General features: G+C 66.5%; 1 protein-coding gene across 1 annotated transcript; it reads left to right on the top strand.

The window, feature by feature from the left end:
• The first annotated feature begins 5,809 nt into the window (after positions 1–5,809).
• Positions 5,810–11,680, top strand: C1QL1 (complement C1q like 1). Its single transcript, XM_086478043.1, has 2 exons — positions 5,810–6,370; positions 11,501–11,680. The coding sequence occupies exons 1-2, from the start codon at positions 5,810–5,812 to the stop codon at positions 11,678–11,680; spliced, it is 741 nt and encodes a 246-aa protein (XP_086334169.1).
• Positions 11,681–12,449: the final 769 nt, after the last annotated feature.

Here is a 12,449-nt window from a genome sequence, read left to right as displayed (position 1 = left end):
GAGTGTGGTGGCACCGCATGGCACCGATGGCACTGGTATCGCTGCATGGCCCCACTGTCACAGGTGTCACTGTTCCTGCGTGACCCCTGGGGCGTGGCACGGTGTCACCGACACTGCACGGCCTCCGGGGCGTCACGCAGTGTCACCGTCACTGCACAGCCCCACTCGTGTCACTGATGTATTGCACAGCATCACTGTTGCTCCCTGGGGTGTCACATGGTGTCACTGTCACCGCACAGTGCACAGGGTGTCACTGTCACTGCGGGGCCGCCGGGTGCCACGCAGTGTCACTGCAGCTCCCGTGGGTTGTCACACAGAGTCACTGTCAGTGCCTGGTGCATGGGCTGTCACATAGTGCTATGTCACTGCAAGGCCTACGGTGTGTCACCCAGTGTCACCGTCACTGCTGTCCCGCAGTGTATCACCCAGCGTCGCTGTCACTGCATGGCCCACGGGGTGTCACCCAGTGTCACCGTCACTGCATGGCCTGGGGTGTCACACACCATCGCTGCGCAGGATACTCCCCAGTGCCACCCCCTGCTCATCCCGTGGGCTGTCACCCACTGTCACTGTGCACCCCCGGCTGTGTCACACCCCGTCCCCACCGCCCGTGGGGCACCCTGGGGACAGCACAGCAGGTCCCAGCAGCCCACGTCCCCCTGGGGGGACATGTCCCCGAGCCCGGCCCGTGGCCAGATCCTGCTGCCACTCGAGCAGCCAGTTCCCATCACTCACCAGCCAGCCCATCAGCCAGGCTCCAATTAAGTAGCCGCGTTGGCAGCCCTTAATTGCCACGCGGCGGGAGGGTGGCGGGTCCTGCCGCGTCCGTAATGAGAGGCAGTGTCACGGGGACAGGGGCGGGGGAGGACGTGCCACTGCCACCTTGCCCCCCCCCCCCCCCCCCCCCTTCCTGCAGCTGGGCCCCCCACATTGGGCAAGGGACGGTGCCAGCATTGGGCTGGGATGTACTGGGATGTCCCGGGGCCAGGGCTAACCCAGCTGGCTGGCTAGCCAGTCAGCCCATCACTGGCCAGCCAGCAAGCCCCCTGGGTCAACAGGTCAGCCACCAGCCAACTGGTCAGCCACCAGCCAGCTAGCCACACAGCCTGTTGGTCAACTGGCCAGCCAGCCAGCTAGCCACCTAGTCAACCAGCCAGCCAGGCAATCAACTAGCCAACTGGCCAGCTAGTCAACCAACTAGCCAGGCAGCCAACCCTCCATCTAGCCATCTAGCCAGCCAGCCAACCAGCCCTCTGCCTGCTAGCCCACCAGCTACCAACCACCCAGTCAGCCAGCTGACCAGCTAGCTAGCCAACCGGGCATCTAGTTGGCCTTCAAGCCAACCAGCCAGTTGGCCAACCAGCCAACCAGCCAGCCATGCTGCTGACTAGTCATCTACCAGCCAGCCAGCCAACCAGCCATCTACCCGTGTGGCTAGCCAGGCAGCCAGCCGGCCAACTCGCTAGCCAAATGTGCAACCAGCCAATGAGCCATCCACACATCCGACAGGCCACCAGCCATCCACCCAAAGAGCCAGCCAGCGGTCAGGCAGCTGACCAGGAGCCCACGTCCAGCTACGCGCCGGGACCTGCCCTGCCCTCACCTCCGTCCTGCAGCCCCATCCCTGTTTGTCCCTCATCTCCTGGGCTGTGTGTTGGGTGGGGACACCTCTGTGGGCCTGCGCCTGCACCGGTCACCTCCCTGCTGAGCCCGGGCGCACTCAGCACAGCGAGTGGGGCACTGGACACCTCCCAGCCCATCCCTGGCCAGAGGAACCTCCAGCCCTGGGGGTTTGGGGCTCATTTTCTCCCCAGCCTGGCACCAAAAGGTGAGTGTCGGCTCCTGCCAGGATCATCTCCACCTCGGGATCGGTCCGTGGGGCCTTCCCTTGCTCCCGTGCGGGTCTGTGCTGGCGCCACATCTCCCTGGGCACCCACCGCCTGGAAAACTCCTCGTTAATTCCTCCTTTTAATAATCTCTGCCTCCTATCGAGGTGGTCGTGGTGTCCTTTCTCAGGGGTGGAGGTGACACCAGTCTGGAGGTTGTGTGGCTGGGGTGGCTGGCGTCCTCCCTTGAGACCAGGGGACAGCCTGGACAGGAGGTCCCAGCCTGGTTCCTCCTGCAGGTGGCCGGCTGGATGAAGGCATGGATGGCTGGATGGACACGTGGGCATGGGTGGATGGATGGATGGATCTGTGGATACATAGATGCATGGATGCATGGACACAGGATGGACGTGGGAGGAATCTGTGGACAAATGGATGCATGGACACACGTGTGGACGAATTCATGGATGGGCGGATGTGTCGATGCAAGGACATGTAGATGGATGGTGGATGGATGGGTGGGTGGGTGGATGGATGGGTGGGTGGATGGTGGATGAATGCCACCAAGGTGGTGGGAACCAGCAGAGGAAGCCCCAGGTGGCAGCTCAGGAGACCTGGCCACCTTCCCAGCTCCACCCCAGCCGGTGCAGCCCAGGCTCCCCTCGCCCCAGGGTGTCCTGCCAGGGGTACAAGGGCCCAGCCCTGCCCTCACTGCCCACGAGCATCCCCCTCCCACGGCCTCTCCTGGGCCCCATCCTGGGGACACGACAGGACTTTAGGTGACAGCACCCCAAATTATCAGGGATGGCTTGCAAACACCAGCTCCCTCCCCAAGCTCGTCAGCGAGGTCCGACATCGGGGTCATTAATTATTTCCAGCTCCCAGTCCCAATTACTGCCGAGCCATCAGCGGCGCCTGCCCGGGCTAACCCACGGCAGCGGGTGCCACGCTGCCAGGCAGGCGCAGTGTCCCTGTGTCCCCCGGCCATGCGTGGTCCTACGGGCAGCAGCTGTGGCAGCGGCTCCCACCCAGCCACAGCGCCAGGAGGGGAAATCGAGGCACAGCGCAGCACCGAACCACCCGAAACCCCTTGTCCTGACCTGGCCACCCTCACCCTTCCCCAAATCCTCCTTAACGAGCTCTTCCCAGCGAGCGGCAGGCGGAGCAGCGGGGGGATGCAGCCACCCTCCAGGCCAAACCTGCACCCCTGGAGCATCAGTCGAGGCCCCCCCCCCCCAGCCCTGGCCACCGGCGTCCCCTCGGCGTCACCCACCCACCTCCCCGCGTCACGCTGCCAAAGCAAACAGCCGTGGGCTCGGCCGCGCATCGATTCTGCGGGAGCTGCTGTTTGCTTAACCTTTGCAGAGGAGCGGCGGCGGCTGGCGTCGAGTGGAGCCACCGCTGCAGCCGCCGCCGCAGCCGCCGCTGCCACCGCAACCGCTGCCAACGCTGCTGTCACTGCCCGGCTTTGTCCCTTCTGCCCCTCCTGCGCTCCCAAGCGTGGCCCTTCGCAGGTTTGCCCGTCGTTTGTCCGTCCCCAGGTGGATGGAGCTGGCTCGAGGGGGCTGCGCTGCACCCGCTCCTCGTGCAGGGGTTGGGGACAGGCACAGGGACAGGGAGCACCTTGGGGTCTCCAGCCAAGGTCACCTGGGGTGTTGTCCCCATCTATAGGGTGCCGCTGCCCCAGGGTTGTGTTGAAGCCGTCCCAGCTCTGCAGTCGGGCTGTAGGGACATGGCCTGGGGACAGGGTGGATGGGGGTGGTGGCCATGCCATGGGGACAGGGTGGCCCGGGGTGGCGAGGTAGTCTGGGGTGGTGGCCATGCCATGGGGACACAGAGGACTGAGGTAGTGAGGTGTCCTGGGACTGCGGCACGGTGGCTTGAGGGGGGCGGGGTGGCCTGGGGTGGTTGCCATGCTGTGTGGACAAGGTGACCGAGGCTGATGAGGTGACCTGGAGTGGCAGACATGCCATGGGGACATGGCAGCCCATGGCAGTGTGGTGGCCTGGGGTGGTGGCCACACCATGGGGACACAAAGGCCTGTGGCAATGAGGTGACCTGCGTCTGTGGCCCCACCATGAGGACACAGTGGCCAGGCTGAGGAATGTCCCCTGACCCTGCAGGTGAGACGAGTGCCCTGACGCAACCAGGGTGTGCCTGTGTCCCTGCTGTGTCCCCGCCACGGCCACCCCGTCCCCACGCAGAGCCCCCTGCCCACCCGGGCCACCGCGGTGCTGCGCCGGCGGGTGACTCACGCAGCCCGTGACCTCGGCGAGGCGTATTTTTAGGCGCTCGTTAAAAAAGAAAGATAACGAGGAGTGGGGGGGGGGACACACACACGACACAATGATGGAGAAAAGATCCAGGGAAGGAGCAGTGACATGACGGTGACAGACTGGGGGATGACACAGGGCTGGCAGCACCCCCACCCCAAAATACTCTGCCCCCCCCAAGCCTCGTTAAGCCCCCAGGAATAATTGCCTCCTTAAAGCCGGCTAATTGATTTTTGCATGCTGATTAAATTAAAGCCTCTGCGGGAGCTGGGGGGGGGGACATGCAGGGGCGATCGATGGGCTGTCAAGTGTCCCCTTGGTCCCCTCCTCTGTTGGGCTGGGGATTGTCACCTGTGTGTCCCCTGGGGTGTGGGGACACTGCATGGGTGTGGCACTGGAAGGGGATGCACCCCCAGGGTGTGGGTTTTTGGGAGGGGGGCGACAATGACCCCATGGACCCCATAGGTGTCACTGGTCTTGATGCCACGTCAGCGTTGTCACCCAGGGCCACCAAAGCGCTGCGATGGGTGGCACTGGAGCAGCCCCCGGGCTGCTCTATGCCTGTGTGCCCCCCCACCATCCCCGCTGCGTGTCCCCCCCCCCCCGGCCCCGCGTCCTTCGCTCACCCCCGGCGCTGGCGGCGGCTGTCACTTGCCATCGCGTCCTGCTGTCCCCGCCGAGGCTGATGGAGATGGCAGGCGACGGAGCGGGCGCAGCCGCGTGTGCCCATGTCACGAGCCCGCCGGTGCTCAGCCCTCCCGGGGACAGCTCTTTCGCGTGGCCGCCACCCCTTAGCGTGGCCCGGCCGTCCCCATGGTGGCACTCGTGAGTGCCCCGTTGTCACCGTGGCCTTTGCCACTGGCGGTGGCATCCAGTCCCGCGACCCCGCGGTTGACCCCGATGGGTGCACCTGGGTGGTGGGTGCTTGGCCATGCAGGTGTCACCTGCGCTGGCCCAAAGCGTGGGTCCACTCGGAGCCTGGCCCTTGCGGGAGGGGAAACTGAGGCAGGGATGAGGGAAGGGCCCTGGGGATGCCCTGGGGACCGTCCCCCGGGGCTTTTCCCCCGTGGGGACACGGGTGGCGGCTCCCAGCGTGTGCCCAGCTTCCGAGCGCGGAGGTGACGGAGCCCCAGCCCCCGCGGGGACACGGCCGCCGGGAGCGCGGGGACGGGGCGTGGCTCGGGGTGACCAGGCGGGGACGGTCCACGGGGGGGGGGGGGGGGGGGGCACGGAGGGGTCCCCAGCGGTGGGGCGGGTCTAGGGGGGCAGCCGGGACAGGGGGTCCCCGGAGAAACCGGGGGTGACGGGTGGGGCGGGCCTGCGGGGCTGGGCGTGGCAGGGGCGGGGGGCGTGGCAGGGGCGGGAGGGGCGGGTCTCCCCGCCCAGTGCGATGCGTGGGCGTGCCCGGGGGGGCGGGACCAGGCATGGTGATGGGCGTGGCCGGGGCGGGAGTGGGCGTGCCGATGGGCGTGTCCCGAGCGGGTGGGCGTGGCCTGGGCGGGCGCGGGGCGCACCGGAGCCAGCGGAGCGCAGCGGAGCGGAGCGGCCACCGCCGCCGCCAGCCCCGAGCCCCCCCCCGCCGCCGCCGCCGCCGCCGCCCTGCTCCCCCCCACCGGCACCATTCCCGCCCCCGGGCGACAACGCGCCCCGGCCGGGCGGCGGCTCAGCCTGGGCCGGAAAACTTTGCTGGCGGCCGCGGCGGGGGTGGTGATGGTGCTGGTGCTGGTGGTGCTCATCCCGGTGCTGGTGAGCTCCGCCGGTACCGACGGCCGGTACGAGATGCTGGGGACTTGCCGTATGGTCTGTGAGCCCTACGGCCCCGCCGCCCCCCCGCAACCGGCTGAACGCGGCCCCCTCCCGCCGCCCTCCACCTTGGTGCAAGGTCCCCAAGGCAAACCGGGGCGACCGGGGAAACCGGGACCACCGGGACCACCGGGAGAACCAGGACCGCCGGGACCAGCTGGGGCGCGGGGTGAAGTGGGACGACCGGGACCCCCGGGATTACCTGGACCGGGGGCTACGGGTGCGGTGAGCGCGGCTACCTACAGCACGGTGCCGCGCGTCGCCTTCTACGCCGGCCTCAAGAACCCCCACGAGGGCTACGAGGTCCTCAAGTTCGACGACGTGGTCACCAACCTGGGCAACAGCTACGACGCCGCCTCCGGCAAGTTCACCTGCGCCATCCCCGGCACCTACTTCTTCACCTACCACGTCCTCATGCGCGGCGGCGACGGCACCAGCATGTGGGCCGACCTCTGCAAGAACGGTCAGGTAAGGGCTGGCCAGCCCGGCTACCAGCCCCGCCGCGGGGACGGGAGCTGCTGCTGCCCCCCAGGCACCGGAGAAGGGTGCTGGGTGCTTCCTCAGGGTGCCACATCCTTTTCCCAGCCCCAGGGATGCACCCCCAGGGTACTCCATCCTTCTCCTGGCCCCGGAGATCATCCCTCAGCGTGCCATGTCCTTCTCCCGGTGCTGATGATGGGCTCTGGGTGTTTCCCTGGGGTGCTCTGTCTTTTTCCCAGCCCCAGGGATGCATCCCCAGGGTGCCACATCCTTCTCCCGGTTGCAACGATGGGCTCTGGGTGCACCCCTGGGGTGCCACATCCTTCTCCTGGCCATAGAGATGCACCCCTGGGGCGGCCTGTCCTTCTCCTGGCCCCGCAGATGCAACCCTGGGGTGCTCCATCCTTCTCCTGGTGGTGATGATGGGCTCTGGGTGCATCCCTAGGGTGCCCTATCCTTTTCCCGTCCCCAGGGATGTACCCCCAGGATGCTCTGTCCCTCTCCCGGTGGCAAAGATGAGCTCTTGGTGCGTCCCCAGGGTGCCACATCCTTCTCCTTGGAATGGAGATGCAGCCCCAGGGTGCCCTGTCCTTCTCCCAGTGACGTGATGGGCTCCGGGTGCATCCCCAGGATGCCCTGTCTTGCTCCCAGCTCCGGAGATGCATCCTTGGCGTGCCCCATCCTCCTCCCAGCCCTGGAGATGCACCCCCGGGATGCTCCATCCTTCTCCCAGCAGCAGTGATGGGCTCCGGGTGCATTCCCGGGGTGCCCCATCCTTCTCCTGGTGGCAATGATGGACTCTGGGTGCACCCTGAGGTGCTCTGTCCTTCTCCCGTCTCCGGAGATGATCCCCTGAGGTTCCCCATCCTTCTCTCCTGGTGACGGTGATGGGCTCTCCGTGCGTCTGCGCGAGCCCCATCCTTCCCGCACCCCTGGAGATGCTCCCCCAGGTGCCCCGTCCGTCTCCCAGTACTGGGGACACAGTCTGCCACCACAGCCGTGCTGCCCTGATGTGTCCCCAAGGGTCCCTTCAGTCCTTTCCTTGGCCCCAGAGACATACCCCGCCGTGCCTTCGGGGTGCCTTGGGATGTCCCCGCATTGTCCCCGGGGTGCCCTGCCCTCCCTGGCCATGCCAGCGTCCCCGCTGGGACTCCCTGGGCGAGGGGCAGGGGGGGAATGGGGACAATGCTCCTCCGCAGGGGACAGAGCCTGCGGTGGCCTGGAGGGGGACAGCGCCTGCCCTGCTTTTGGGGTGCTACATCCCCAGCCTGGAGCTGGCTCCGCTGCCGCTGTGTCAGGAGGGACATCCCCATCCCTGGCTGGGCTGCGTGGGGACACCATGGGGGGTGACACCCCGAGGCTGGCTCCATCCTTGCCCCCCACTCCCACCCCGCTCCAGCATCCCCCCCGACCCCATCCATCTGAAAATCCTCCCAATCCCGACACACAGCCCCTCCATCCCCCGCGGTTTTCGGGTGATGCCCACAACGCTGCCCCTTTCCCACACCGTGGCCCCCGCTGAGGCCGCGACTCGAGGCACAAGATGTGGCCGTGTCACCCAGAGCTCAATTCCCTTGGGTGTCACCGCAGGAGCACCCTCGCAGGGGTTCATCCCACCCCGCTCCCTCTTCCCATCATCTTCTCCCGGCATCAAGCCCCACGGTGTATCCCTAACCCGAGGATGTATGACACCGAATTAACCCAAAACTGAGTTATCAACCCAAAAAAAAAAGCTGGGGGGGGTGTGTGTGGGGGGGAAGCGGGAGCCCTGGCACGGCCACTGCACGTCACCCCTCAGCTCCAAAAACCTCCGAGCCGGGAGCGCAGCGGGGGCAGGAGCCACTCGGCATTTTTTCTCCATCCAAACAGTTTAAATTTTGTTTTATTGTGGTTTTTTTTTTTTTTGCCCCCCCCCCCCCCCAAATTTTGGGGGGTCCCAGCAATGCTTGGCACCACCGTCTCTTTCTCCCAAGCAGCATCCATGTAACTCCGGACTGAGCATCCCCCCCAAAAAAAAACCCACCTCACCCTGTTTTTCCTCCCCCAGAATATTTTTGGGGACCCCCCTGAACCTTCCCGCCTCCTCTCACCCTGTGCCGAGCTCTGACCCCCCCCCCCGGCTTGGTGGGGGATCGATGCACTCGGGCGCTACCGGATGAATTTCCAGAAGCTACGGAGCCCCTCGTCGAGAGGAACCGCGCTCGGTCGGGCGCGCGATGCAGCTTAATTAACCGGTTGTTAATTACTAACGAGGTATCGCCGCTCCCGTGTTTATAAAGAAACGGCTCGGGAGGCAGGGGAGCGCTTCGGCGGGCTGGCACCGGCGGGAGCGTTTAAAAAACGGACCCCCAAAATGCCCCAAATAATTAAAAAGGGGGTTAATTAGGGGTTTGTTGCCAAAAATACCCCAACCCTGGCAGAGCTGGGGGGGGTCCAGGGGTGCCAGAGGGGATCCTGCTGGATGAGGGTCGATCCTGGCATCCTCCGAGGGAACTATAACTTGGGGAGCCCCCTCTGACCCCCCACTTTCCTCTGGGCGCAGCCCATCACCCCTGCGTCGGGGCTGGAGTTAATGAGAGCCAGGGGAGCCCCGGTGCTGAGAGGGAGCTGCTCCTGGTGGTTAATTAGCATGAATTATTTTTATTTGTATTAGCCCGTAGATGAGGCGAGCTGCTGGATGGATGGATGGACGGGGGGGGGGGGGGGGGCGGTTGGAGCCGGGTGGTTTTGGGGTCCCCGTGGCAGGCGGTGACGGTGGCGGGGGCCATCCCGCCTGCCCGGTGGAGCCGAAGGGGTGTGTGGCCACGGCTTGGGGTCCCCGGGGGTGGGGGCCTGGGGACGGTCCCCAAGGGACTCGTTCTGCAGGGACACAGGGACCTGCCGGCGGGTCCTGGGGGGGCACCTGCTGCTGCACCCAAGGGTCTTGGGGGGCAGCCACTGCCGTGCTCAGGGGGGTCCGGGGAGGGGTGCACCCACTTCTGCACCTGGGGGTGCTGGGAGGGCACCCGTCACCGTGTCTGGGGGTCCTCAGGGGCCACCACGCCCAGGCCTCCTGGGGTGGGCACACGCTGCCGTGCCTGGGAGCTGGAGGGGGGGCACCCGCCACTGCACGTGGGGGTCCTCGGGGGGCACCTGCTGCCACACCTTGGGCGTCCTTGGCAGTGGTGGCCGCGGTGGCTGTGGCATGTGGGGCACATGGTGTCCCCGAGGCACCGAGTGTCACCGCGAGCGGCTCAGCCCGGACGTGGGAGCTCCCCGCTGCCCCCCGACAGCCCAGGGGACCATCCCACAGCATCCCCAGGGCTGGTGACACCCCACAGTGGTGTCACTGGGGCCAGCGACAGCGGCTACAGCAGACCAGGGTCCCCCCCACCTCCGGGGGCTACGCCTGGCAGCGGCCCGGGGAAACTGAGGCACGGCGCAGGACGAGGGAGATGAGGCCATCGGTGCGGGGGGGGACACACACGTGGTGGCAGCCCCACCTGCTCTGCCACCGCGGTGCCGGGAGCGGCTCAGCCCAGCGCCGGCGCTGCCATTTATCTTCCCTGGTTAGCGCGAAGGGCTGGCGGGCCCGCGGTGACGAGGCGGCTCCTTAACGAGGGAAGACGGATGGCACCAGGCGGCTCCGGCTGCAGCGGAGAGGGGGACGATGGCACCAGAGCCCAGCACCAAATGGCTTTTCCTGGTTCTCCTTCCCCCCTGCTCCTTCCCCCCCCTTCTCTGCCTCGGCAGGACCCCGGGCGAGGCAGCGTCCCCTGGAGACTGGGGCACTGCGGCTGACTAAGATTCACCGTGTGACCCCCCTGGGGACCCTCGTGGTGGCGGGGGAGACACAGGGTGACTTGTATCAGGGTGACAGTGTTCGTGATGGCACAAAGGATATGGCTGTGTGGGTGAGAGCAAGCACTATGGGACCCCCTGCTGGGCCATCAGTAGGTTCCAGAGTTAACAGTGCTTGACCACACCATTGCAGGCTGCCTGTGGGCTTGGGGAAGATGCAGCTGCATTCCCAAGGAGGAGAGGACCCCTGGGACCCCTCTCCTGGGGGCAAAGGAAAGGAATCCATGGGGACACCCCTCCTTCACCCGACAGCTCTTGGACCCCACAGCCGCTCGGCAGCACCTCCCCGCCCACTGTGAGCCAATTAAGAGCCCATTCTTGTCGGCTGTAATTAGGAGCAGCTTCTCCCTGGCGCGTCGCTTTTGCATTTCACTTGAGATTTTACCTGCCGGCTTGTCACTGTCACCCAGCGCCGCGCGATCTCCCTGCGAGGCACCGGCGTAGATTTGATTACCCAAATAATTCTGCAGCGGCAGCGCGCTCCAGCCGCGGAGCTTCTTTGCCAGGTGCTACGGCACCTCCGGCTCTGCCGACACCTCCTGTCCTTGTCCTCCGGCACCGAGGAAATATTTATCGGAGGGAGCATCCCGCCCCGCAGCGGGTTGGGATCCGGGTGAGCAGCGAGGCTTGTTTTGGGGGGATTTGAGCTCACACGCTCGTGGTCCCCGGGAAGCTCGTGGGAAGACGTGCGGGGATGTGCTGGGTCCATCAGGGTCGGGGCTGGGCTGGAAGACGGGGTCCTGTGGCTGAGCTGGGGTCCTGCATCTGAATCTGGAGCTGGGGTCCTGTGTCTGTGCTGTGGTCCCACATCCGAGCCGCGGTCCTGCATCCAAATCTGGAGCTGGGATCTCATGTCTGAGCCATGGTCCCATGTCTAAACCCAGAGAATGAGGTCCCATGTCTGAGCCGTGGTCCTGCATCCGAACCCGGAGTTGAGGTCCCATGTCAGAGCTGTGGTCCCACATCTGAATTCGGAGGTGGGGGTCCTATGTCTGAACCGTGATCCTGCATCCGAATCCGGAGCCGTGCTCCCATGTCGGAGCCGTGGTCCCACATCTGAGCCTGCCGGGTCAGGGAGAGGCTCTGGGCGATGCTCGGAGAAGCCACCTCCATCTGGGACCCTTTCACCCGTGGGTGGGGAGCCGGGGCACCCCACACTACCCCAGAGCTGGCGGGCAGTCTCCCTGACTGTGGGCGAGCTGGGACCCCGGGTGTCCCGTGGGATCCGAGGGCTGAGCCGTCCCCGGAGCCGGGTAACGCGGGTGTCCCCCTGCGCAGGTGCGGGCCAGCGCCATCGCGCAAGACGCCGACCAGAACTACGACTACGCCAGCAACAGCGTCATCCTGCACCTGGACGCGGGGGACGAGGTCTTCATCAAGCTGGACGGCGGCAAAGCCCACGGCGGCAACAACAACAAGTACAGCACCTTCTCCGGCTTCATCATCTACTCGGACTGAGCCTGGACCCACGGCATCGCCCCCCAGCCCTCCAGCCCCACGGCATCCCCCTGCTGCCGTCCAGCCCTGCGGCGTCCCCCCACGGTATCCCCCAATGACCGCCCACATCCCTCTGCCGTGGGTCGGCCCCACAGCGTCCCCCTGCAGCCATCGAGCCCCACGGCGTCCCCGCCTCCCCGCTATCCAGTGACTGTCCAGCCCCATGGCATCCCTCTGCCGTGGGTCGGCTCCCTGCTGCCACCCAGCCCCACGGCAAGACCACCCAGCCCCACAGCATCCCCTCACTGCTCTCCAGCCCTATAACCTCCCCTTGCTACTGTCCAGCCCCACGGTATCCCTCTGCCGTGGTCCAGACCCACGGCATTCCCCCCACAGCGCTCCAGGCCATCTAGGTTGCCCCAATCCACCCCCCCCTTGCCCATCCGCTCACCCCACGGCTGCTAATCCAGGGCTGGGGGGCCGCAGGGAGCCGGGGGTCGGCAAGAGGCTGGGGGACCCCCCTGCGCTGCCCCACTGCGCCCCCATGCCCTGGCTGCGTGCCCCGCTTGGCCCCATAGCGCCCCGCTCCCCACTGCCTCCCCACGCCCGGGGCGATGCCGGGGGCCGGGGGGTCCCCGCCGGCGTGTAGATATGTACAGGACGCGCAGGTGTCAATACGGGTGACCCCCCACGCCGTCCCCGGCCAGCCCCGTGCTGGGGGGCTGCGCTGGGGTGGGGGGAGATGCCTTGCTGCCTGCCCCCGGGGCGACTCCATGGTAAAGCAGAGCTG

Source organism: Leptosomus discolor, chromosome 25 (assembly GCF_034619465.1).
Source record: "Leptosomus discolor isolate bLepDis1 chromosome 25, bLepDis1.hap2, whole genome shotgun sequence".
In the NCBI taxonomy this organism is placed as follows: Eukaryota; Metazoa; Chordata; class Aves; order Leptosomiformes; family Leptosomidae; genus Leptosomus; species Leptosomus discolor.
This window is presented reverse-complemented; position numbering and strand designations above follow the sequence as displayed.